The sequence below is a fragment of the Alligator sinensis genome, unplaced genomic scaffold, assembly GCF_000455745.1.
Source record: "Alligator sinensis unplaced genomic scaffold, ASM45574v1 scaffold1219_1, whole genome shotgun sequence".
NCBI lineage: Eukaryota > Metazoa > Chordata > Crocodylia > Alligatoridae > Alligator > Alligator sinensis.
Window position 1 is genome coordinate 382,263 of NW_005842599.1, and position 26,866 is coordinate 409,128.

The 26,866-nt window shown below is 41.0% G+C and overlaps 1 protein-coding gene and 1 long non-coding RNA gene across 4 annotated transcripts in view; one reads left to right on the forward strand and one right to left on the reverse strand.

Annotated features, from left to right (window-relative positions):
* Positions 1-8,269, reverse strand: part of LOC102375398 — a 9,278-nt gene extending 1,009 nt beyond the window's left edge. Inside the window, exon 1 of the long non-coding RNA XR_324883.3 lies at positions 8,201-8,269. This is a non-coding gene — a long non-coding RNA (uncharacterized LOC102375398). The remainder of the gene's footprint in view (positions 1-8,200) is intronic.
* LCP1 (lymphocyte cytosolic protein 1) overlaps positions 1-26,866 on the forward strand; it is an 83,905-nt gene that overhangs the window by 52,855 nt on the left and 4,184 nt on the right. For all 3 annotated transcript variants that reach the window (XM_006032966.3, XM_006032963.3, XM_006032965.3), the window contains exons 3-14: positions 3,867-4,021; positions 5,435-5,564; positions 8,215-8,347; positions 8,841-8,922; positions 11,593-11,758; positions 15,735-15,877; positions 19,027-19,122; positions 19,709-19,904; positions 20,880-20,958; positions 21,145-21,259; positions 23,775-23,908; positions 24,835-24,958. In XM_006032966.3, coding sequence (XP_006033028.1) covers positions 3,867-4,021; positions 5,435-5,564; positions 8,215-8,347; positions 8,841-8,922; positions 11,593-11,758; positions 15,735-15,877; positions 19,027-19,122; positions 19,709-19,904; positions 20,880-20,958; positions 21,145-21,259; positions 23,775-23,908; positions 24,835-24,958 — 1,553 coding nt within the window. The remainder of the gene's footprint in view (positions 1-3,866; positions 4,022-5,434; positions 5,565-8,214; positions 8,348-8,840; positions 8,923-11,592; positions 11,759-15,734; positions 15,878-19,026; positions 19,123-19,708; positions 19,905-20,879; positions 20,959-21,144; positions 21,260-23,774; positions 23,909-24,834; positions 24,959-26,866) is intronic.

The following is a 26,866-nucleotide window of genomic DNA, read 5'->3' on the forward strand; positions in this document are numbered from 1 at the left end:
CAAGATAAATTATTCAAAAGGCAATAAAAGTTTTTCTTGTTTAAAATGGCATATTGACTCAGGAGGGAATGAAACAATACACAAAATTAGTATCTCAAATGCACACTCCTTTTGGGCTTTACCTCAAATTTTGAATTCAGTCTGCCATTTTTTAACCTTTCAGGGGCCCAATTTACTTTTCAGTGCTTACACAGATCCAATCTCTTTCTCCCTAAATTCCAAGAATATGCCTTTCTGTTGCCCACAAGCCAGTCACTCATTGCTTCTTTTACCTACCAAGCGTTTGGTTTCTCTCAGTCAGATTCTGGCTTCTCTTTCTATTTCAGTTGTAAGAAAGTAATTAACAGCAGCTTCAGCAATGCCCTATTTAGTCTATACTTCTGTTTATAAAAGAAAGCTTCAATTTTAGGTTCTTTTGCTTAAATATTGCAGATGGCAGACTCAATTTCCAGCTGACCACCCAGAAAATCTACAAAGCAAAATTTAAGACACTTTATACATAGAGAATACAAACTACAGAAGACTAATTTTTTTTCTATATCAAAACCATGAAATCCAAATACTCTGCTTTCAAAATAAGAAGCTCTTCACTAAGAAATCCCTTATAGATCCAAACAGACCTTGGTACAATGAACGTCTCATTCATAAATTCATTAGACTTAAGCAATTTTCTGGGCTGGGCTACTAGTGGCTAAACACTGGTGGGTATAAAAATCCTGTCAATGTCTCTAGAAAAATGGGAAGCAATAAAATAAAGTAGGATGGTGGGGGCCAGGGGGATGGGAAACATACTTCTCTGTTTGAATCATAGAATCATATAAAGTTAGGGTTGGAAGGGACCTCAGGAGGTCATCTAGATTATCCCAGCCAAAGCTTTGTCTAGCCAAGTTTTGAAAACCTTCAAGGATGGAGTTTCCATGACCTCTGTTTGTTTGCCTACTACTGTTACAAATAACATGCAGGGTTACCAACCCTAAAAAAGATGGTAGAAATACCACTATTGTGCTCCCTTTTTATTCCTTTAGTTATTTTTTCCATCTGGTAGTACTTTGTGTTTGTTTTGCAGCTTCCCCTATAGGGGCAGTGAACTTGTAAATTTTCTGATTTATTTCTGGTGGGGTTTACACACCAAAAGGGAAGAAAATACTGTTCTAAAATGATGGCAATGCCAGTGACATAGTATGAAACAGATGCCAGTGTACTGTGACATTGACTGAGTAGGACTATCAGAGTTAGCAGCATCCCATATATGCCCACAATTTTTGAATTCCTTGTAGGTTTGACCCTATGAAGTTCTATGCATCCCTGGGAAAGTGATAAGCAACGGTAGTGGCCATCACAGGCCCTTAACTTGGATCTAATTTCTCTCTCTTGCTATCCCCTATTTTCCAACTTTTTAGCATGTAAGTTATAATTATTTAGAGTCACTGAGATAGAATTTATCAGAAATGACATGTAGGAGACAGTCAGTTACACGCCAGTATCATTGCATCTCTGCCCTTTTAAGAATTATTCCCATGGACCATATTATCTCCCCAAAACTCACACTCACATTTCAGATCTTAATAAAATAATATAATAAAAGAAAAGTAAATGTGTTTACTGAAAATACTATAAGTTTAATATACCATATTTACTCAAATATAAGATGACCGTGAATATTAGATGACCCCCAATAATTAGATTCTATATATGGAAAATATATACATTTGTTATAATTTTCCAGGTGTAGAATTGGAGGTTCAGCATGAATTCATCCCCCTTTCACTGCTACAGCAGAGAATATAAATCTGGAGGGTCAAGTAGCCCCCTTGCCCTCTGCCACCCCCACCTACAAATGAACCTGTAGTAATTTGCATATAGGGTACCCATAGACTTAGATCATCCAGAATTGATGCAGTTTATCTTTTTTGAAACTGCTGCAAATTTTAGCACAGGTACTCCACAGATACATTTTTAAGCAGCAATTCTGTAGTTACTTGTACATAGTACAGATGATTTTATATATATATTTGGCCTTTGAAATTGTGTGTGTGTGTGTGTGTGTGTGTGTATATATATATATATCTATATATAGATATATAGATATATAGATATATATATATAAAAATATAAATTGTATGTGTGTATATATATATATATATATATATAAATGTCAAGGGCCAAATCAGTTCCAAATTCAATTGTGCAAAGCCCAATAGTCAAGTTTAAAAAATTGACTGAGTAGAACTCAGTCATCAAGTCTGTGTGGCTCTACCACCAGGCAACTATCCTTCTTCCCAGACCCATCAGTCTGGGGCTTTAGATACTCCCCAAATCCAGGCAAGCATCCTACATGCAAGCCTCAGACCTGGAGGCCTTGGGGTTCAGATGTCCCTAGTCTCACTTGATCTTAGCCAAAAGGCCGAGATAATAGTAGTCTAAAGATGAAAGGCTCATGAATTACCTTATAGGTCCCTGGGCTGGGCCCCAACAGAGATAGTAGCATTTCACACCATTGTGACCCATGTTAGGGACAGACATTCGAAAAGCCTGGGCCTGAATTGATTCAATCTTTGCAGGTTAGTCTAACCTGCAAAGATTGAACTGATTTGGAGGTGGGTAGATGTTCCCTTTTCATTCCAGAAATGCAGGCACATGCCTGCAGTAGCTCAGGCTAGAAGCTGGGGGGCACTAGAGCAGCCCACCCTTCCATTGCACAGAGCTAACCTGAAGGGGGTGGCACTGAGTGATAACTCAATGTTTATCAGCCCATTAAGAAAACAACAGAGGGACATTACCAGCTATCTGTTGATTCTGCCTTTGTCCCGTGTGCCACAGCTTGGAGGTAGCCAGCATGTGGTTTGCTAGCTAATGCTGAGAGGTGTCTGTGAGGAATGAGGAAATCCCTGCTTAGCAGATAGTGAGGAGGGGAGGAGTGGGGAGCAGAAGCCAGGCAGATGCCTGCAGCGGGCAGGAGCTGCAGCCAGGGAGCAGAGGGGAGGGGCCAGCCCTGCTGTGGAGCAGAGAGCCCCGCCCAGCCCAGAAAGCATGCTGGCATGCTAGGGGAGTCTGGTTTATCTTAAACCAGCAATGGGTCTGGGACAGACATTGCATAAATTGGTTTGACCCAAATCAGTTAAATTGGATACTACATTCAACCAGGTTTATCTCAAACTGGTTTCAGCCACTTTCAAACTCGTTTATGAACACTGAACATCTTTTCTGTTACAGGTTTAAACCAGTTTCTGATCACTTATACTGGTTTATGTGTAATGTCTGTCCCTAGCCCCAATAGCTCAGCATTGGTATTGCAGAACCTTCAGGCCTGGTGCCAGTTCCCTCCTGGAGGAGCAACTGCCTATTTTTTGAAGGGCCACACACATGTATACATTACCCCCCACCCCCCCCAACACACAAAGAGTTACCGTGAGTATGTTTGCCTTATGTGGGCCATGTATTTTATAGTCTTGCTCAGTGTTGGCTGGATTTAATCAACTTTATTTCCATTAGGTTTCCATTACTGAGTACATGCTGCCTTTAGCAGCAGTTTAATGATAGACAATGTACTTAATGAGGTTTCCTTGTATGCTAATATAAGATGAAGGTTTTCATCTTATATTAGCATATTTACTCAGCTATTAGATGAGGTTTCCTCCAATGTTGACTGTGGTGGGGGAAACCTCATCTTATATGTGAGTAAATACCGTATATCTTTTCATTTGCACTGCTAATGTAAAACTATATATCTAACCAAGACACAAATACTTACCTTTTTTGTTTAATTTTCACTATAGTGTCATTGTTTTGATGGAAAAGTCACTGCACGTGTTGAAAATTAACATTAAACTGCTGTAAAATCTAAGCAGCTGTTTTGTCCTGTATAGATCTTGATGGGAATGGCTTCATCCAAGCTAACGAGTTAACAGAACTGTTTAAAGCAGCCAACCTCCCCCTGCCAGGATATAGAGTGAGAGAAATCCTTCAGGAGAAGCTTGCAGCAGACCAAGATGTCAAGATTACTCTTGATGAATTTATTTCAGTAGGTGCAATGTTATGAATACAACATTATCTTACAGACTGTTCTATAAAAAGGAATGGGAAAAAAACCCGTAAGCCTCACTTTCAAAATGACAACTGGTCAGGGATTATCTGTTAAGATGACTCTGACAAAATACACCATCTCCACAAAATTGGCATTTTCTATGGTAAAGTTATGATTTTATTGATTTATTTTCAGGGCTCCTGGTTTTCTGATTAAAAAAAAAAATCCCCAATTTTTGTTTTTAAAAATGTAACCCAAAATCCACATTTTCCATGATTAAAATGAAACACCACTAATATATATATTAATGGTGTATAGATATATATATATTAGTAGTGTTTCATTTTAATCATGGAAAATGTGGATTTTGGGTTGCTTTTTTTAAACCAAAAATTGGTGTTTGTTTGTTTTTTTTATCAGAGAAAACCAGGATCCCTGTTGATTATTATTCCATCAGGGAAATTGAAATAAAATATTTAATTCTGGGTCTGCTTGACTCAGATCAAAACACTTTGATTTGGTGAATGGAACCAAAAGATCACATTCAGAATCGTTTTAACATTAACCTGCCTCAGCATAAAGATGCCGTGGTGTTTTCGGAGAGCTGTAGTTGAAATATATCCTGCTGCCATTCTATCCTACGCTCCTGGTTTTTGGCCAGATAACATCTCTCAAGTTGCAGCATGGTCTTTGTATAATCACTTGAAGACTGCAGTGCATCATGGTATCTGTAGCTTCACAAGGGAGCCCATATCATCAGGAAGGATGAGAACATGAGGCAAGCAAACTACAACTATCGCAGTGCAGCATGACAAGTTATTTAGCTGCAGCTGAACATTGACTTAAAAGGCTTTGACCTGGTTCAGCACATGGAAATGAAATGTCTTGATTCAGAAATGTCAAAATGTGCTTCTTTGGTTGAAGGTTCATTTCAACATTTCAGCTTTTCCAGGTTGAACATGTTATTTGAAGAAATTCTTTGGCCGGAAACAAATGTCAAAGTATCAGAATTTTCCTCAGGAAGGAAACCCAGATTTTCACTCACCTCTGTGAAAAACCTAAATTATTTAAGTTTCATCTCCAAATTTCAAAGCCTGTATTGTCCTAATACTATTTGCCCTTTTTTCCTATGAATTAGATACCCTTTACTTTGATGCTTTGAAAACAGAAAAAGCTTTCCCACTTTTGCAAAATCAGCCATAAAAGTAAGAATTGCCTCTGCAAAATCCCACTGGAGCAATTATTAAAAGTAATCCAGATTATTTATTCACTTTGCTCACCTCTGTTCAAAACATAGAAAAAACCATGTTCCCTGTCTCAAGGAATTTATCACCTGAAACCTTACCATTTTACAGGTCTCATTGTCTTATTATAAACTTCAAATTTTAAAATAAACTTGTGTATTCAAAGATTGTCCATGGTCTGAAGAGTTCAGATGTTGCTAAAACATTCCGAAAAGCAATCAATAAAAAGGAGGGGCTTTGTGCTATTGGTGGAACTTCAGAACAGTCCAGTGTTGGAACACAACATTCTTATTCAGGTATGTACAGTCAGATCATATTGATAGTACTTAAAACTTGATGGTCTCTTGGAAATCATTTCATAATTTACTTTGGTAAAAAACTGCAGCTTCGGTTATATAGAACTGCAGTAACAATGTGGGTGTCTTGGATTATATGTACATAACGCAATATATAATAAAGCTGAGGACACGTAAGAGCAGCATCTTGGCAGAGTGCTGTCTCTCCTGTTTTAAATAATCATTCAGCTCTAATAAGGATAGGATCAATGTGGGGGAAGTGCTAGATACATTTTGATAAGCATTGAAATTTTCATGTCAAGAGAAAGTCTTGATTTTGAAGGTGGTGGATGTTTCTGTGTCTGTTAAAACTGCTTCAGGCTCCGGGATAGAAGTTTTGAAGGCACTGAAGTGATTTAGGAATGAAAATTGTATCTTCTTATCTTGGAGATCTTCCTATCTTGGAGATCTCAGAACAACAGCAGAGTCTCCCGGTGCCTGAAGAAAGGTGCTTGTGCCCAAAAGCTTGCAAAGAACCTTTTCCCAACTACTCAGTTGGTCTAATAAAAAATGTCACATCTACCCAAAGAACCTTGCCTGCCTATGTCCTTAGGCCAACATGTCTACAACCAATAACCCTGCATCTTTAGGACTAGGATTTAGGTTTCGGCTCTTTTGTGTTTGTGATATCTTTGAAAATGGATCTTATAGCTAGATACAAAATATTCTTTTAATCATCAAATCAGTTTATATACCAAAAGATGCAGAAATATGACACCTTTACTCTGGAGCATTCTCAAATGACCTCAGAAGAAAAGTAGAGTGAATACACAACACAGCGTTTGCTCAAGAGAAAGTCAGAAGTACATTTATACCAGAGATAGTTATACCAGTGTTTGGTACCATTGCCTACCTTTACTCCAGGGTAGCCAACATTGAGACAACAAAGTTGCTGAGCAAATGCTCTAAACATAAGGTGTTCTCCCTTTCCTGTCCCCTCCTCCCCAGGTCGTACAGTGAATGGGTGTGCTGTGGATTAAATTGAGCTCAATACTGCTGCCAGTGTGTTTGGTGGATTTTAATGGACATCTCTCTGAGTGCTCTGGATCCTGATATATGGAGGCACTTAATATGCAGCCCTGCTGGACTCCTAAGCTCCCAAGAGGACTGGGAGTTCAGACAGTCCTCCAGGCCTAGCATTTCTTATTGGCTTACTGTGGGTTACACTGATGTCACTGTCATCAGTGGTAGGAGAATTTATTTGCAAATATTCTAATATTTTTACTATTTCTTTGTTTGTTTGCAACTTTCATAGGACCAGGTGATTCCTGGTTCCTTTGCTTTTGGTTTACGTGGAAGAGAGAATGAAGGAGTCTTTTGCTAAGTTATCTCGCTTAAGCAGGAAAGACTGTCACTGCCAGGGGGGTGCAACTACCACTCCTAGGGTCTTCTGGGCTAGGGACAGACATTCAAAAAGGCTGAATTGATTCAATCTTAACAGGTTAGTTTAACCTGCAAAGTCTGAACTGATTTGGAAGTGGATAGAAATTCCCTTTTTATTCCAGTAATTCAGGCACATGCCTTCAGTGGCTCAGGCTAGAAGTTTGGCGGGGGGGGATGCCCTCCCTTCCCTTCCACAAGGCTGAGCTGAGAGGGGCATGGCCAGGCCCTGGCAGGACACTCTGATGCCCCCCCCCCCCCCCCCCCCCCCCTCACCCCCCCCCCCCCCCGCCCCATCCCTCCTGAGTAGCCCAGCAGGGAATGTTTATCACTCTTAACTCAGTGTTTATCAACCCATTAAGAAAACAAAGCCTTTTTCCATTATTTCACTTCTTAAACAGTTTTTCCAAAGAAGGATTTTACCAGCTCCCTGTTGATTAGCTCCAAAACGCCTGTCTGCCTTTGTCGTAGTCAGCATGTGGTCTGCTAGCTAATGCTGAAAGGTATAAGGCAAAGAGGTGGGGGCAATAATCCCTGCTTAGCAGAGAGAACCCAGGCAGACACCTTCAGTCTTTGCTGGAGCTCCAGAGAGGCAGCAGAGGGGAGGAGCCAGCCCTGCTGTGGAGCAGGGAGCCCCGCCCAGCCCAAAGAGCATGTCGGGATGATGGGTGAGTCTGGTTTATCTTAAACCAGCAAGGGGTTTGGGACAGACATTGCATAAACCAGTTTGAGCCAAATCAGTTAAGTCTGATACTACATTCAAGTAGGTTTATGTCAAACTGGTTTCAGCCATTTTCAAACTGCTTTATGTGCACTGAACATCTATTCTGTTACAGGTTTAAACCAGTTTCTGATCACTTAAATTGGTTTATGTGTAATGTCTGTCCTTAGCCCTGGTGCATAAACTTCCCCAGACCCACCGCCAGGCAAACCTACTTATGGTCCCATGAACCAGTGGAGAAGGCCAGCTGAAAAGACGGAATATTGCTCCTTGAAGTGTAGTAGACAGTTCCCCCCTTGGTTTGGCAAGAAGCCTGGAGGTAACACCTCCTTCAGAGTTACTTTGGGGTTTGGTAGATCCATATTACATCATCCACAGGATGGCCACTTTTTAGTTCTGATTAAATATATGAAACATTATCTTTCCCATACTTTAGCCTTTATATCTAAAATAATCATAGAAATGTTAAGTTGCAAACTCATGTACTTTTACTTACCATTATATATGCAGAAGAAGAAAAGTATGCCTTTGTCAACTGGATTAATAAAGCCCTTGAGAATGATCCTGACTGCAAGCATGTTCTCCCAATGAATCCAGAAACTGATGACCTCTTTCAGGCAGTTGGTGATGGCATCGTACTGTGGTAAATAATAAAGATTTCCCTACAGAATTAGATCTTGCAAAAAAATAAAAGTAAATAAATAAATAAATAAATATGCTTAACTGGAATCCCATGATCTGTTGTGTTGACTTTAAAAGGATGCATGGGTGTGATTCTTGGTAGGATCAGTGCCTTAGGGACTCTCTTATTCAAGATCCTTTTTTCTTAAAAGGTACTACATTTTTTTCCCTTTAAATAGTTTTTATCTTTGTAAACTAAATACATGATTTGTTACAAAGTGGAATGTCTCTGTCCCTGGAATATGTGGAGAGATAATGGAGCCAGCAGGAGTTTTCCTGAGTAAAGACTGAATAGAAATGGAAGCAGGACTTCAGAGTAAAGAACCCACTGGTTTCTATGTTTGTTTGCATATTCAACATAAGCCAGATCCTGATGTTTTTTCACAGGTGTGCTAGAACCTCTTTGGTGTAGCTAGTGGCATATTTCTCACTTGTATTTTTTCTTGTATTTCCAGTAAAATGATCAACTTTTCTGTTCCGGATACCATTGATGAAAGGACAATTAACAAAAAGAAACTAACTCCCTTCACAATACAGGTAACTGAAAGATGGAGTATGGTTTTGTGCTTTTCCACGTGAGTCACTCTTCTGTATTTAATTAAATTTAATGCTATCAGTATCATAGCCCTACCCAAAACAGCCAGGCACAGCTTGTGACCAAGTAAAATATGTTAGCCCTAATTTTGTAGACATTTGCACCTATGCTTAATTTTAAACATGAGTAATCCTGCTGAAGTGAGGGGGCCAAATCATAAACTTAAAATTAAGTAAGAAGGTAATTTTTTGTAGGACTTGAGCCTCAGATTCCCAGGTAATAGGTGCCATAAGAGTTCAATCGTCAAGACTCAATGAAGACCACAACAAATTTAAATTTAGTTAAATTCCTCAAATACTAAAAGGCACCTGAGCACTCAGATTAGGTGATGTGCCTGAGAACACACAATAATCTGTGCAGAGATAGGAATGGAAACCCTATCTCCTGAATTCCAGTCTAATAAAATGCCAGCTGAGATGTACAAATACTACACACATACAACATGCATGGGTTAATATTATTGTTAGAACCCTAGCAACTACATTTCTTTTCTGATTTTTATCTGTTTAACCTGAGCATTGAATTAATTTTTATTTTTTGTGCCCACAAACATTATTTAAAATGAACTGAAAAGCAAAAATATTCCTGCCATGATCTAAATTCAAGCTCATTCAACTTTTCCTATAATGGAATGTAGATATATGTGTGTGTGTGTGTGTGTGTCCACCTCCCTTGGAAGCCCATTCTGGCAACCCTTACTGTAAAGAAGTTCTTCCTGATGTCTAACCTAAATCTGCTCTCTGTCAGTTTGTGGCCATTGTTCCTAGTTACTCCAAGGGGTGCCCTGGTAAACAGAGCATCTCCTATTCCTTTATGGCCCCCCCAATGGATTTGTAGGTAGCCACAAGATCACTTCTCAGCCTTCTCTTGTGGAGGCTGAAGAGATCCAGGGCCCTCAATCTCTCCTCGTAGGGCTTTGCCTGCAGGCCCCTAACCATACGAGTGGCCCTCCTCTGAATCCTGTCAAGGTTGTCCACATGCCTCTTGAAGTGTGGCGCCCAAAACTGGATGCAGTACTCCAACTGCAGCTTGACCAATGCCTCACAGAGGGGAAGTATCACCTCCCTGGACCTGCTTGTCACGCACCTGCTAATGCATGATAAAGTGTGGTTAGCTTTACTGATCGCTTCCTCACATTGACAACTCATGTTCATCTTGGTGTCAACGACTCTGAGATCCTTTTCCTCTGCTGTGCTGCTTAGAAGGTCCTCCCCTAGCCTGTAAGCATGCTGGTGAGTCCTCCTCCCTAGGTGCAGTACCTTGCATTTGTCCTTGTTGAACGGCATCCTATTCTGTTCCACCCACTTTTCCAACCTGTCCAGATCCTCCTGGATTTGTTCCCTACCCTCTAGTGTGTTAACTTTACCCCATAACTTGGTATCATCTGTGAATTTGGACAGAGTGCTTTCCATGCCCTCATCCAAGTCACTGATGAAGACATTGAACAGCACAGGTCCAAGGACCAAACCCTGTAGGACTGCACTGCCCACATCTTTCCAAGTTGATAGCAACCCATCCACCACCACTCTCTGGGTGCAACCCCTAAGCCAATTTGCCACCCACCTATATCTATAGATAGATAGATATCTCTATATATATTTATAGATAGATCTGTGTACAGATATATATAAATAGATATATATTCTGTATATAAATGTAACCCACTTCAATCCTCCATTATCCCTGATTAAATGAGGTATTAGCCAGGATTAAGTAAGCTTAGAAGCCATTACTTTGGGTTTTTGTGCTGCAATCTGCATTTTTTCCAGTACTAATTCTCTAGAGTCAGCAACACAACTTATTGATGCAGCACAGATCAATCCCTGTCAGTTTTAGGCATGATTTAATCAATATAGCTTATGCTTTAGCTTAACCCTTTTACAACTGTCAAGTACAGAGAAGACAATTAATTTTCAGTGTTGTGAATTTTTCAGTTCATGCTTGGTACCTGTATGTGTTTTCTATCTAATCAAATCCATCAGCCCTTCCATATGGTAGCAAAATTCATGTGATAAATTGCAAAGCCGTGTGATAAATGCCATTTGCTAAGGCCCTATGTCTGCTTCATCTGATCTCTGCCTACTAATCTATTTTCTCAGAGACTTATCTGAACACGCCAAACCTTTGATCAAATTCAGACTACCCCTTTAAAAAAATAAAAGCATAAGAATTTCGGCCTGTCTGAAATGTCTCCTTCATTCGGTTCCCCATCTTGAAGAATGGATGGGGAACGTCCTTCCCTCCCACACTTCTCAAAATATGGCCTTTCTCTTCCTTTCCCCTCTGTATGATACTCATATAATGGCCAGAATGAGCAATAGTCAGGCTGGGACCAGTGAGAGGCTCAAGGTATAATGTCTTGTGACCCATCAAGGTAAGAAACAGAAGCTTCTTATCCTGGCCAAGGGCAGGTTCTCCAATTTGCATTGGGACACTGAAGCGTCCTTCAGTCCTGGAAAATTCAGAGCTATCACACAACTTAGGCCCTAATTCTGAATAGGCTTATACTTAAGTTTACTCGTTTTTTCTCCTTTGTCCTCTTCCCTCCCTGTCTCCCATTTTGAGTTATTGCATTGTAATAAAACTCTCTCTCTCTTTTTTTTCCTCCCCAGGAAAATTTGAACCTCGCCTTGAACTCCGCCTCAGCTATTGGGTGCCATGTTGTTAACATTGGTGCTGAAGACTTAAAAGAGGGGAAACCTTACCTTGTCTTGGGCCTTTTATGGCAGGTTATCAAAATTGGCTTGTTTGCTGACATAGAACTCAGCAGAAATGAAGGTACACATGGTGCTTTCCTTTACAGTGCTGTCATCACTGAGTTATTTCATTCACTCACTTGAACTCTTATTCAAATTGTCATTATCTTTATTCTTCACTTCTATCATTCTCTGTTATATGTTATGATGCTTTAGTGTTCAAACTTTGTGTGGTTGTTTCCATGCCTGTACCTGGGATCAGAACCTACCCTCATGTTACAGTCAGAAAGCTTTGTTGGTTTCCTGTACTTCATAGAACCCAATGCCAAATCTCTATCAATTTTACACGGCATAACATATACTGTATGTGCATGTGTACATATCCACTGTTCCCCTTATTTCTCCTTGCTGCTTGGCTCCCTTCTCCTCTAGATGTGCTTCTCAGGAATTCATAGATTCATAGATTGTAAGGCCAGAAGGGACCTTGGAAGATCATCGGGTCCAGTCCCCTGCACCAATTGGTACCTTTTACTTCCCAGCTCCAATAATAATATGTGCTTCAATTTCTGCTTTCTTATTTATTTGTGTAACAATGGCATCCAGCAGAGGCAGCAAGGTTCATTCTTCTTCCTTACTCCAACTGTCTTTAAAGGCCACCAGGCTCTTCTTGCAATGTATATCTTAGATATTTGCAGCTGGGAACAAAGAGAGTACTGCACCTAGATGATCAACATCTCTGCATGACCCCTGCAACTGTTCTACAGGCTACTATTGGTCCCTGTTCCATGGTGTAGGAACCTCTCACATAAATCATATTATGAATGTGAGAACCAAATGTAAGCCAGTAGCAGCATGTTTTCATTTGGCATGTAGAGAGTAAACTGGACTTGCCATTCTGTGGTTGTGCAGTTCCAAGAATACAAAACTAGAAAGAACCTCCTAAGTCACCTAGTCCAGGTCCCTGCTATTGCATGCCTCCATGTCATATTGACAATCCCTGTCATAATTTAATCCAAGTCTGTGTTATAAGTACTTACATTTTTTGCCAACACTTCTCTGATTGGGGGGCTGCTGCAAAAAATCACTGTTCTGACAGAAACTTTATTCTAGTGTGCAACCTAAATGTATTAATGGCCAGTTTATGCCCACTTACTTTTGTGCCAACATTATCCATTAGCTTAAATAATTCTTTTTCCCTCCCAGGTATTTATCCCCTGATGTATTTATAGACAGCAATCCTTTCTCCACCTTCCTTTTTCTAGGCGAGACAAGCCAAGCCAAGCCCTTTTAGTCTGTTCTTGTCAGATAGACTCTCAGTTTTCTTGATCGCTGTATTATCTCTTTCCTTTGAACTGTGCCAGTTCAAGTTCATTTCTCTTGAACATGCATGACCAGAATGATCCATGGTATTCCAAATGAGGTCTATACCTACACAGTAGGGCTGTGCGAAGCTTTGGTCACTAGTTCGATTCAGAGGAGATTTGGCCTGATTTGGTGGCCAAATCTCCAAATCCGAATCAAATCAGGAGACCCATTAATCTCTCTGAATCGAAGCAGAATCCTCCAAATCAATTTGGAGAGATTCGATGATGCAGACATAGACACAGCTTTATATGTTTTTTCTACATACCTCAAGGTACCAGGTAGCTCGTGAATGCTGAGATGGTGGGGCCAAAGGAGCGTCCCATGGGAGCGCGGAGGGGCCCAGCACGCTCAGCAGCAGACCTGGAAGTGGACCAGAAGCACTTCAGGTCCACTTCCGAGTACACTGCGGAGTGCGTGGGGACCCCCCCCCCCCAGCTTGGCGACTGGTGCCTCGTGGGTCTGGGGGGTACCTGGAGTCCCCCCGTGGTCGATCACTGAGCTGGGTGGCCGCAAGGGGGGTCCCCTGCACACTCAGCGGTGAACCTGGAAGTGGACGGGAAGTACTTCCGGTCCACTTCTGGGTCCACAGCCAAGCATGCGGAGGCCTGCCCCCCATGCTCCTGTGGGATGATCTATCCACCCCACCATCTCAGCATTCACGAGCCACTTGGTACAGTGAGGTATGTAGAAAAAACATATAAAGTTGTGTCTATGCTCATTCTTCAAATCAGAATCAAATCTTCAGATTCAGATTTGGCCTAATTGAATCAGGATAGTGATCTGAATCAACAAATCAAATTGGGCTGAATCCGCATCCGAATTGAATATGGCCCGCTTCGCATGCCTGTACTACACAGTGCCTTTCAGTGGCTTGTGCACCTTCCCTTTTTCTGCTGGAAATTCCTCACCCAATAAGATCCTGGGTTTGCATTGCCCTTTTTCATGGCAGCATCACACTAGTACCTCATAGTTATCCTGTGACTGACTAATTTGTAAGGTCTTTCTCCTTGTCTGTCATCTCCAACTGATGACCCCCATATCATAGCAGAAATTTTTGTTCTTAGTCCCTGTGTGCATGACCTTGTACTTAAGTGCTACTGAACTTTGTTCCATTTCGCTTACTTAGCTCTGAAAGCACTGGCAGAGGCTAGGGCGGGTGCATGGGGCCAAGCCTGGTTTATGTGCCGACCACTGTGGGATTCTTAGCTAGTGCACTATGCATCTAGCTGTGGCTGGCCCATGGGTCCCTTTATTCCCTCATATTGTACAAGTCAAACTTTGTCCATGCCTAAATGTCACAGTATTCTTCCTGTTTGAGAATCCAGTTATCCTGTGCATTGAGGATGACTCCCACTTTGGGAGGGAGTCATCTGAATTTTTATTTGAAGGGTCTCAATCATGCTTATAATGATTTCCTAAATAAAACTGATGTGTTCCACACATGGATCCAACCAAGCAGATTAAATCAGCAGATTTCAGTAGCATGCTGATACTTTACATGCCAGTATCATTAAGGAAAACACTAAACAAAGCTGATGTCAAGATAACTCAAAGAGTTCCTCAAGGTTTTATCTTCTCCAGCACAAGACTGAATTTTTCAACATTATACATTGGTATCTCCTCTTTAGCCACTACCTCACTCCCCTTAGAAATTTTCTAATTCTCATCTTTTCCAGCTCAACTAATTATTACCCATAAGGCACTGTGTCAAATGTTTTACTGAAGTCAATGGATATTAGTTTCACTTCATTTCTTTTCTCTAGAAAATCAGTTATCAAATAAATATATCAGGTTACTCCAGCATCATCTGCCTTTGGCATTTTGTCCATTTTCCCATTTATCTCCCTGTCTTTAATTGCTCTTTCCTTCAAGACTTCCTTTTAAGATCTGGTATATTATAGAGTCAGACTGATGGAGCCATAGTTGCCAAAATCATTTTCTCCCTTTCCTACTTCAAAATAGGTACAACATTTGAGTCAGGTGATACCTCCTCTGATTCGATAGCTTTATTAAAAGGCCTTGCAATTCCATGTGCCAGTTCAGAATCCTAGAATGGATGTTATCTCATCCCCATGACTTGAGCACATAAAGCTCTTTGAGTATTACTTTAACCTCAGATCTGGTGTTTTCCATTTCTGTATCTCCATTCCCATTAGCCATCCTGTCTGAGCCTCCAGGTTCAACAACATTGTCCTTACTGCAAACTTAGAGAAAGTATTCATTTAGCTTTTGAGTCATACCTATATCGTCTTTAATCTGTACTCCAGCCATAGTTTATAGACACACCACTTCTTTCTGTATCCTCTGTTTTAGTTTACATGGTTGGAAGAGTCTTTAGCTATTTGTTTTTATTTCCTTGGCAAGATCTAACTCAGGGTGGCTTTTGGCAATTAGGTATGCAAGCAATAATAACAAAACACAGCTCAAGATACAGGATAAGAACAGGACAAGGTAGTCAGCGAATCTATACAATCAAATCAGTATCTTACCAATAATATGAGGGTTTCACCAGGGGATGGGTTTTGTTTTTGGTAAAGATTCTTAAATACATATCAGTTGTGTTATGCCCCAGTGACTCCAGTGAGAGCAGGAGCTCATGTTTGCACAGTAGAGTATGTTAGGACAGATACATTAAAAGCCTCTGTATTTATATACCTGATATTTGATTTTCCTTCAATTTTGTGCTTGCCTAGCTTTGATTGCCCTTCTGCGGGAAGGAGAGAGCCTAGAGGATCTGATGAAATTATCCCCAGAGGAACTGCTGCTGAGATGGGCTAACTATCACCTGGAGAATGCTGGATGCAACAAAATCAACAACTTCAGCACAGACATCAAGGTATAAAAAATGGAGATCAACTACAGCAAAAACAGTGATCTCCAGTGTCAGTGCAGCCTCCTTTACCTGGGCTTGTTTATCCAAAAATGATGGCTCAGGTTCCACTCCTAAAAACACTTAATGATAGACTTCTTGTGAAACTTCTGAGTCAACATAACTGCTCCTTTGATTAAAAGGAATCCTGTGGATAGTGTGTGTAGGACTAATGCTGTGACAGCCTAAACAGTACATTTAGAATACCTCAAAGCTGTGGAATTGCAACTTTCAATTTCAGCTAGGCTTAAACTTTAATGGACTTTTTCCTTAACAGGTAGATGAACTGGGGAAAAAAACAACCCCCTCCTTTCTGATATACCATTACAGAGATGGCAGTGACCTTTAGTCACTAAGGTCCTACTCCAGAACCCATTGAAGTCAACAGGAATCCTTCCATTCAGTTGAATGGATTAACACAGACTACATGTGACCAGTAAATGAAAAGTTTCATAATCCAGTACTACTTCCTGGGCCTATTTCTCCCATCCCCAACAGCCATTTTCATAATCCAAATCACACATAAAAGACACGAAAAACTTGACTGTGATTGCCAATCAGAAATCCATATTATTTTACTAAGATAACCTTTCCTCCTTTCGTTGCAGCAATTTCAAGCCAGGTTTTGGCACCACTTGGCTAGTTGTAACTAAGCAGAACCTTCCTTGCCACTGGCTTTAGGACCAGCAGAGGGCCTAAAACATGAATTATAAAGATTGCATATTAAATATAAATAACCAACAATAATAGGAAGACAAAGTGAAATATTTGGAGTCTCATCCTCCATTCACCTCATGCATAAAATTTCCTCTGCACTTAATATATTTTTTTGATGCAAAAGATGTTTCTTTTTTGTGTAGAAGGGCCATGGGATGAATCTTTCTCAGGTTTCTATAGGCAAGCTAGAGAGAGGAATTTCATGCAGCTTGAGGCTAAATTCTATTTCCCCACTTTGTACTCAAGGGGTGTATCTACATATTCATTAATGCACTGTAGTTACAGCGCATTAAGTTTAGTATTTGTATAACCAAGTACTAAATCAATATGTAGTAACTGGTGCTACTGTGCAGTAGCACCGGTACACAGCTTTTTAGTGATGCCAACTGCATAGTAGCCTAATACTACCGCACCGTAGCATATTAGCATGGTTTTTGCCCTGCACAGTACTGCACAGGAGAATTAGGCACTGCTCAGTTATCTTCTCATGTAGACACACCCAAATAGTACTTATATAGTGGTACGTAACTGCAGTTTGTGGCATTTATGCTTAGTTTGGATTCTATTTTCACCTATGGCAGTATGGATTCATCCTGCACACACACCTGCCAAAATTAGAAGGACCTGCTTCTCACCCAAATGGACTTTGAACCTGTACCTCCTGCTGAGAAGAGAGAGATTCAGTTTCACAACTTCTCTGGGTGAGGGGTCCCTACAATCTATATTTCCTGGGCAAGTGCCTTAACCGGTAGCTTAATGGGCTGAAAAGTGAGAAGGTCTCCTCTTGGCTTTTTGGGACATATCTGGCCTTCTACCTATGCCTGGGTGATTCTTTTTCTCCCAGGCACCTGTGCAGGGTACCGACTGGGCACATGCTATTAATGCACAGCAATAAACTCTGGCACATGTATCTATCATACTGGAGTTTATTGCTCCTGAGCGTGCCATTTGAATGTGAGATTGGGACCACAGTGTGTTGAACTGGGTTGGAGCAGCCCTGGCTAGCAGGAGGCCTGGAGGAGTCAGCTTGCCAGCTTGGGGCTGCTCTGACCTGGCTCAGTGTGCTGCAGAGGAGCTGGCTAGGGCACAAGGGTGTTTCAGTGCAGGGCTAGCCACTGCACTGAAGCACTCTCGCCCGAGCTCCCCTGCGCCCCCCGCCCAGCCACATCAGTGTCTACATGTGCACTGCTGCAGAGTAAAAAACTCTGCGGCAGGTTAGTACTTGTATTTCCAAGTAGTAACCTGCTGCGGAGTTTATTAGTTTACTACGACCTAATAAAGCGACGTGTAGGTGCTGAGACATTTACTGCAGAGCTAATTAGGCAGCTCCATAGTCAACGTCTCTATAGATGTGCCCTATACGTGCAGAAAGGATGCACAGAGCAAGTGTAGATCCACTGAATCCAACATTGTGCTTAAACTACAGAACCACCAGTTAAGCACATGAAGGTGATAGCCTACATTTTATATCATATCATTATCAATTCTGAAAAACAAAATGTACACATTGATATCAGTGCGGCCAAAATTTCAGCCTCTATTATTTGCTATCATCCACTTATTACATGCGCCTCTCAGAATTGCTTCTTCTATAAATATACATATTCTATAATGTATGCAGGCATGCAGAGAAACATTTGCGAAGAAATGGAACTAGTGTACAAGTTAGAATAAATCTTGAAAGTAAAGGTTTGCAAAATTTGGACACTTGCCTTTCTATTGCTCAAATTATTAACAATTTATGAGCCTGCTTTTAAAAAAATGTCATCTGAATTTTTATTTGAAGGGTCTCAATTATGCTTATAATGATTTCTTAAATAAAACTGATATTTTCCACACATGGATCCACCCAAGCAGATTAAATCTGTGTCTTGTTCTAGCCTTTTGCTTGAAAAATGCTTGTTAATTGTTGTTTGCTTTCACGTTTGTCCTTGAAAACTTTGCTTTCTCTTTTGTAACTATTTCAATATTTCTTTAAACTCTGCCTTAAACTTCTGCTTTCGCCTTTCTGTCTATTCTTTTACTAAACCTTTAGCTGACCGACTTCCAGAGCATTGTAAAGGTATATTTTTCATATCTCTTACTTAACATATTCCCCTTAAATCAATTCTAGCCTTTCCCCTCCTCAAATGAAACATATACATAGTACTTTTTTTAATGCTTCCAGCTTTTCTGTATTTAGTATTTCTATTGCTTTATAAAACAGCGCAACATAAAATGTAAATGGTTAAATGTTTCCAGCTTTATTAATTTAATTATGTTGTCAAATGGTTGATGTAATACAAAGAAAGCCACCTCACTCATTGTTCATGGGAAACACCGGCATACAAAACCAAGTTTTACTTGTAACTTGTCCTCCGCACTTCTGTAAGCACCCTTAATTTCTTGCTGTGTCTCAGGACTCCAGAGCTTATTACCATTTGCTGGACCAAGTTGCCCCGAAGGGAGATGAAGAAGGCATTCCAGCTATTGCTATTGACATGTCAGGATTAAGGGTAAGATCATAGAAATAAAGAACGCACACTCATATTTTAATGTCTTTTACTTACAGTAATGAGGAAACTTTGAGATGTAGTATAATACTGGAAGAAGCAGGCCAAATTTTCCATTCCAATGCAGTCTTGCAATCAAAAAAAACAAATATACAGAATTTAAATGCTGTTTAGCTTTGATGTTTTTAATGATGATAAAATATCAGAGAACATGAGTTATCACTTAAACTTTTCCAGCCAGTAAACCAGTTAGATACACTATCAATGTTCATCCTATTAATTTTCATGAAAATGTATCTGAATTCCCCTTGACTTTTCCTATATTACATCATAAGGTTTATAGTTAAAAAATCATTGTAATATGGCAAGATACTGATTTTAGGTAAAAGCAATCTGAAAATATTGGCTTGTGATATGTACATGGAAAAGGAAAAATATGCACTGAACCAAGAATATGCTTTAATTTGTAAAGCTTTTATGTGCAAATCTACAGTAGTTACATGTATATATATGTGTGGCATTTCAGTAGAAGTCAGCAACAAATATTTTTTGCTAACTCAGGCATTTGATATTTGTTTTGTCAACACAGGAGAAGGATGACATCCAGAGGGCAGAATGTATGTTGCAGCAGGCAGAGAAACTAGGCTGCCGGCAGTTTGTCACAGCCACAGATGTAGTCCGTGGCAACCCAAAGTTGAACTTGGCTTTCATTGCCAACCTCTTCAATAAATATCCTGCCCTCCATAAGCCAGAGAACCAGGACATTGACTGGAGTTCTATTGAAGGTAAAGCAAGTACAAAGAATATGTGGCATTAGATTGAAGACTCTCGTAACTGAGACTTGGTTGGATAACTTCTATTAACCCAGCTTTTCCCAGACATCTTCAATGCAACAAGAGCTAAGGAAGATTTCAGGAGGGGATATGGCTGCATTACTTGCATCCAGTTTCAGATATAGTTGACTTCCTGTTCTTTGAAAGGCTTTGTTTGACTTTTCGTGTGTCTGGGGTTTGTTTTAAACTAGCATTCACAATCATCCAACCTTAAGTGAATTGGCAATCACTTAGCACTAAATAAAACCATAACACCAGTGTAGGCTCTCGCCAAACACTTGTTCCAGGATCAAACTGTTTGTGTCCTGGAAAAAACATTTAGGGTACATCATTATATTCAAGAAGAAAGTAGTTTTTGCACAGGCTCAGTCTGACACATCTATGAAATCTTAGTTGTGCAGTCAGTGACAGCAAACAAAGTGTTGTTTTAAACAAAGTCTGAGGTAGCAGCTCAGTTTTGCAAGGTGCCGAGCTCTGTCACTTGAATCAACAAAATACTGTAGCACATGCTGGAAGTTAAGCATGTGAGCCATCCCACTGAAGTCAACTGGAGCTGTTTTTGTGTTAAGCACGTGCTTAAATATTTTCCTGAATCACGACAGAATGCTCAGCTCCGTGTGGAATCTATTTGCTAGGGATTGTAACTGAATGTCTTCAAAGGCTTGTACTAAACCTTCTCAGACAAGGTAAATTTGAATTTTTTTCAATATTTTTAAAGGAATTTGGCCCAAGTGCTAGAACACGTGTGGCATGTACAGAATCTTACCTACTGTTTAGTACTCTTAATTCACATGCCAGTTAATCTTTCATTCTACAAATGTTTTCAGTACACTGTAGTTTTTTTAATGTTTTCATTTTTGCAAAATAGTCATTTCACTGTAGAGTTGAGTTTTGCAGAACCATTGATTGATATCGCTATCATTTTAGGTGAAACAAGGGAAGAGAGGACTTTTAGGAACTGGATGAACTCTCTGGGTGTTAATCCACGTGTAAATCATTTATACAGGTAATAAAATCTATCTTGAGATAAATAAATGTAATTTACACCTGAAGGAAAAACTTGTTCATAGAGAACATGGAAATGCATGCTCAGGTTTTATCCTTTAGGAAAATGTGATCAATTCTACTAATGTTTAAATGTGATTCCTTGCCACATCATTTATAAGGTGATGTATATTTTATTTTTTTTCAGTGACCTGTCAGATGCCCTGGTTATCTTCCAGCTTTATGAAAAGATTAAAGTGCCAGTAGACTGGAACAGAGTGAACAAACCACCTTATCCTAAACTGGGTGGCAACATGAAGAAGGTACAAAAATTTGATATGACTTTTCTTTTTAGCAATACACAGATATCCATACCATTTCTTTTAAAGTGCTGGAACCACACATACACTCATTAATTAATGAATGACTGGACATACTTCAAAATGGAATTGAGTCCTCATTCAGCAGTTGAACGGTAAAGTCTAATATCTCTGTTACAGGAATTCATTTACAAAGGGTTTATGGCCTATACTCCTTTTGCGTGTATGCAGTATTGCAACTACACTTATTTACCAATCAGTCTTGCAACATGTTGAGATCTGTCATTTGAATCAGCAGTATTGTAAGAATGATGTTGTAGCTGTACCACATACTACAGCACATGCTTAAAACTAAGCATCTATGAGCCATCCCACTGAAGTCAACTGGCACTGTTTTGTGCCTAGAGTTAAGCATGTGCTTAAATGCTTTCCTGTGTTACTGAGTGCACCTAATAATTTATATGTGGCAGGGAAATATATAGGCATTTGCATGCATAACTGCATGTTGCTCTCAAGTCACAAGGAGACCTGATTAAATTATATTTCTACTGTGTATTCCATGAATATTTCCCTTCCCTTTATTAATAAATTCAACTCACTAGCTCTGTAGAGATTTGAATACTATTTGAGATGTAAATATATTTCATGTTTTCAATCTACATTAAAACCCCCCGATTCTTTAAATAATTTTGCCGTATTCAGCCCACAAGTTACAATGCATATCCATGATTATTCCAGCTCTCCTGATCATCTCTCTCCACATCAATGGAATAAGCCAAAGCCCAAGGTCTAATCAGACTAGTGGGGCTAAGTCCCACTGGTGTCTGTAGCCAACAGCGCACAAGTGAGCGATGCATCACATCACATCCTGCTGTCTGGTTCGTCAGCTTGATCCTCACACAGTTAGACTGACTTTTGGCATAAATCCAGAGAAAGGTGCAAACATACTTCTGAGTCCATCATGAAACACCTTATCTGTTCTGTCATTGTGCCTTCTCACAGAGAAGCAGATATTAAATGTTTGTGGCCTAGATGCCTCATGACCTGGGAGAAAGTTCCCTGTTGGACATCCACTAAGTGCCCAGTTTTCTCTCAGCATGAGGTGTATTGGCTAAGAATGTTCTCAAGCTATTAGTAAATGAGGCAGGGCAGGGTACCTAAAACACCTAAAACATTAAAATTCTGGGACTCACTTCACATTGAAAACCCCAATTATTGTCCCAGAACAGTGCTACCTTACTAGGTAAGAGAAAGAAGACAGTAGGGCTGCGCAAAATTTAACCGGCTGTTTTGTTTCGACACTGTTTCGACTCATTTCGAGCTTGAAACAGCAAAATCGAAATGAAACAAAGGGCTTGAAAACAGCCTCAAAACAAAACAAGGGCAGTTGAAATGTTTCAAAAGTTTTGAAATGTTTCGAAGCAGCCTGACTGAGTTCTCCCCAGCACTAGGATAGAGCTGGGGAAGGGAACTGAGCCTGATCGCTCAGTTCCCCTCCCTAGTGCTTTGATCCATTGGGCTGGGGAAGGCAACTCAGCCCAGCTGAGCTAAATTCCCCTCCCCAGAGCTAGGATCAGGCTGGGGAAGGGCACTGAGCTCCATGGTAGTGCTGGGGAGGGGAACTCAGCTCAGCTGGCTGAGTTGCCTTCCCCAGCCCTATCGTAGCACTGGGGAGGGAAACTCAGGTGGGCTGAATACCCTTCCCCAGCCCATTCCTAGTGCTGGGGCATTGAACTCAGCTCAACTGGGCTGAGTTGCCTTCTCCAGCCCGATCAATCACAGCACTGGGGAGGGGAACTGAGTGATCAGGCTCAGTTGCCTTGCCCAGCCCAATGGATCACAGCGCTGGGGAGGGGAACTAAGCAGTGGGGCTCAGTTCAGGCGCCAGCACTCAGCTTCCCTCCCTCATCTGGCAGGCAGATAGGGGGTCCACAACCCTAGGAGGACTGGCACAGCCCCCACAGCCCTCCTGGGGGTGTGCGCCCCCAATCTGCCTGCTGGATGAGAGAGGCTGTTTTGAGCTTCCCCATTATAGCCTATGGGCGAAACTTGAAACAGTGTCAAAACAGCGTTACTGTTTTGACAAAATGAAATGGAATAGTGGTTTCAAATCAAAATGAAATTTGAAATGAAACGCTGTTCTATCGAAACACAAGTCGAAATGGAATGGTGCCGTTTTGCAGACCAATAGAAGATAGTACGGGGGCTACCTTAGAGTGCTGCAAATTGTATTTCCCAGTGTGTTTGGTGTCAATTAAGTTCTGATGAAACACTCTAGTACACTGTAGTATTTCTGTAGAGGGCAAAGCATCCCATAGAAGTTATGGGCTAGATCCTGAAAGTACTCAAACCCCAGTATAATACTCACACAGAAGCCCACAGGATGGTCTGCCTGTATGAATCCATTTGCAGGATCTGACATATCCTTTACAACAGTTGCAGATAGCAATGAATTCCTTTAAAGATGTTTGTTCCTCCCCATATTTTTAAACATACTGACTATATCTGTTATTGACAGCTTGAAAACTGCAACTATGCAGTGGAGCTGGGAAAGAATCAAGCCAAGTTTTCCCTCGTTGGAATTGCTGGGCAAGATCTCAATGAAGGAAATCGTACACTAACTCTTGCCTTGATCTGGCAGTTAATGAGAAGGTACAGTAGTCAGCCTTTACCCATATTACTTCCATGTTACTGATACATTACATAGGAATGAATGGGGTGTCAGCATTCATCAGGGAGGAGATAGATCAATACTATTATTATCCCTGTTATCTATATTTCATCTTTTAATCAAGATAGTATGCCTTTCTAAAATTCACGTTTTAGCAGAAACCAAATTGTGAGCTTGATACAAAGGCAACTGCTGAGGCTTTGCAGCTCCTATTATGCATGAGGACAGACTAAGTGATCATAAATGTCCCTTCTGGCCTTCAAGGTTCCTTGGGTGAATTTGATATCTTTTATTAGACCAACCCAAATAGCTGAAGAATAGTTATTAAGCAAGCTTTTGGGTTCAAAAACCCTTCGTCAGGCTAAGGAAGTTTCAGCAGTTGGTGTGTGCTCTTCCTGGATGGAATGAAAAGTAAAGAAGCCAGAGGCTGGGCTGGGGAGTCAGTTGCCAGGCAGATTATAATGTGTCAAAAATCCAATGTCTATATTTAGTCCATGATCTTTAGTATCCAGGAGGTTGATGAAATGGAGTTCATAAGCTCGTCTCAGGGAAGTGTTGTGTAACAATCTACACCCCTTCTGGCCCTGAAATTCATGAATCTGTGATTTCTTTGTAGATACTGTGGGCCTGCATTGTTCACATAAAAGTCTTTTTGCACCCTCTGGCCATATACAGCACACTTCTATAACAGTCACCTGTGCTACCCTAAAACTCCTTGACTTTGCCAGAGCAGTGTCAAGGAGCCTTAGTATAATGAGACAGAGCCCTGTATAACTTAATCTACCGAAAGAGAATTAACTGAGTGTGAGTGAGGACTGCAGGGTTTGGCCTTGCAAGGTTTTACATGTACGATGTGGCTTCACACTTTCGACTATGAACCAACAGACATTTTATATTTTTTGTTAAGGTATACGCTGAGTATCCTTGAAGACATAGGTGGTGGGCAGAAGGTCAATGATGAAATTATTGTCAACTGGGTAAATGAAACACTGACTGAAGCTGGGAAATGTTCAACCATCTCTAGCTTCAAGGTATGGTTTTCCTTTATATGGATGTCATGAGACCCTTACGGTTACAGGTATACTGTTTTATATTGTTTCCAAGGAACGTAATGGCATCTCCTTCCTTAGCCCACCAGCCTTGTTTATAGTCTTCTGTGTTGGAAATGATATCAAGCCATTCTTACTCCACAGTACTTTTTCAAACCAGGTGTTTTCCCAGTAGCTGAAACTGTACCAGTTGCCACTGGTACAGCAGTACCTTTAGGGGTCCCTGATCTACTGAGTCCCAACCAAAGGGCCCCTCTTCAAAAAGGTCACTTTTAACCCTCAGGTTGTATTTCTGGGCCACTTCCTACCTTCCTCATAGCCTCCATCCCAGAGGGTTTACAATCTTTTTGACATATCTGGAGAAAGTCCTAGGCCTAATCTTTATCTGATGTGAATTGGCAATGTACACTATGTAAGGAGAAGGCCTGTTGAATCCAACCTAGACTAAAAATCAAACCAAATATATGATAAACAGTGACCAGTTAACCACTAAGCCAGTGATTTTCAACCAGGATGCTGGGGCATCCTGATGTGCTGCAAGATTAGGATGACCATATTATGGTTAAGGAAAATTGGGATGGAGTAAGGAAATCCAAGATGGGGGGCATGATCCTTTGATGGGTGCTTCGAGGTGTGGAGAGAGAAACCCGACCCATCACACCCAGAGAGTCATGGTGGATGGGTCGGTTTTGACCTGGAAGGGTGTGGGCAGTGGGGTCCCGCAGGGCTCGGTCCTTGGACCGATACTCTTTAATGTCTTCATCAGCGACTTGGATGAGGAAGTGAAGTGTACTCTGTCCAAGTTTGCGGATGACACAAAGCTATGGGGAGAAGTGGACACGCCGGAGGGCAGGGAACAGCTGCAAGCAGACCTGGACACTGTCGGGGATCAGAGCAGCACCGGCAGCTGCTTTCTGATTCCCACCGGAGCAGTAAAACTTTCGCCTTAACAGGCGGGTAGTGATGGATGGGGTGAAATTAACCAGGCACAGATGCGTGTTGGTTACAGGAGATTGTTTACTTACGTCGCCCAGATAGTGACGTGCGACGCAGGCTGAGCCTTTGTTCCGTTATAGTTGCTTTGGTTACAGTTGAGTGTGTGGGTTCAGGTTACAATAAATGAATGACGAACGCACCGAGAACGAACTATCGGGCCTGCAGGGCTTTAATACGTCAAGATTAACTATGACGGGGAGTCATTGATGGGTGATCAAACCGCCAAGTCACTCTGGTGATGGGCTCAGGTTTCTCCTCAGAGATTTCCCCAGGGTTCTCCGGCTTGGGCAGAAACTGCTAAACTATTTATAGACAGAGGTAACTAACGGAGATATCCAATGATGAGCTGCTAGGTGGAATCTTTAATTTTTTGGCAAGCAACAGTTCTTTGTGCTCTCAGGTTGCTATCAGGTTACAAGGTAGTGGGTTAGGTTTTTAGTATGTTACGTGAGAGAGGCCTAAGCCTTTTTCTTGACCAATTATATACAGCTTTCGCTAGGGTTTTATTTCAGCTGACCAATTACCTACAGTTCTCCGCCAGCGTTTTGTTTCAAGGAATTTCTGGCAAGGATTTCTCTTAACCCTTAGTTGACTACAGTGTGCGAAATGAGGATGGTCTGTATGGTATCTCTTGCTAGTGACATGGGCACTGATTAATTGGGTCATGATAGACACGTTGGACAAGTGGGCAGAAAACAATAGAATGCAGTTCAACAAGGAGAAATGCAGAGTGCTGCACCTAGGGAGGAAAAATGTCCAGCACACCTACTGCCTAGGAAATGACCTGCTGGGTGGCACGGAAGTGGAAAGGGATCTTGGAGTCCTAGTGGACTCCAAGATGAACATGAGTCGGCAGTGTGACGAAGCCATCAGAAAAGCCAATGGCACTTTATC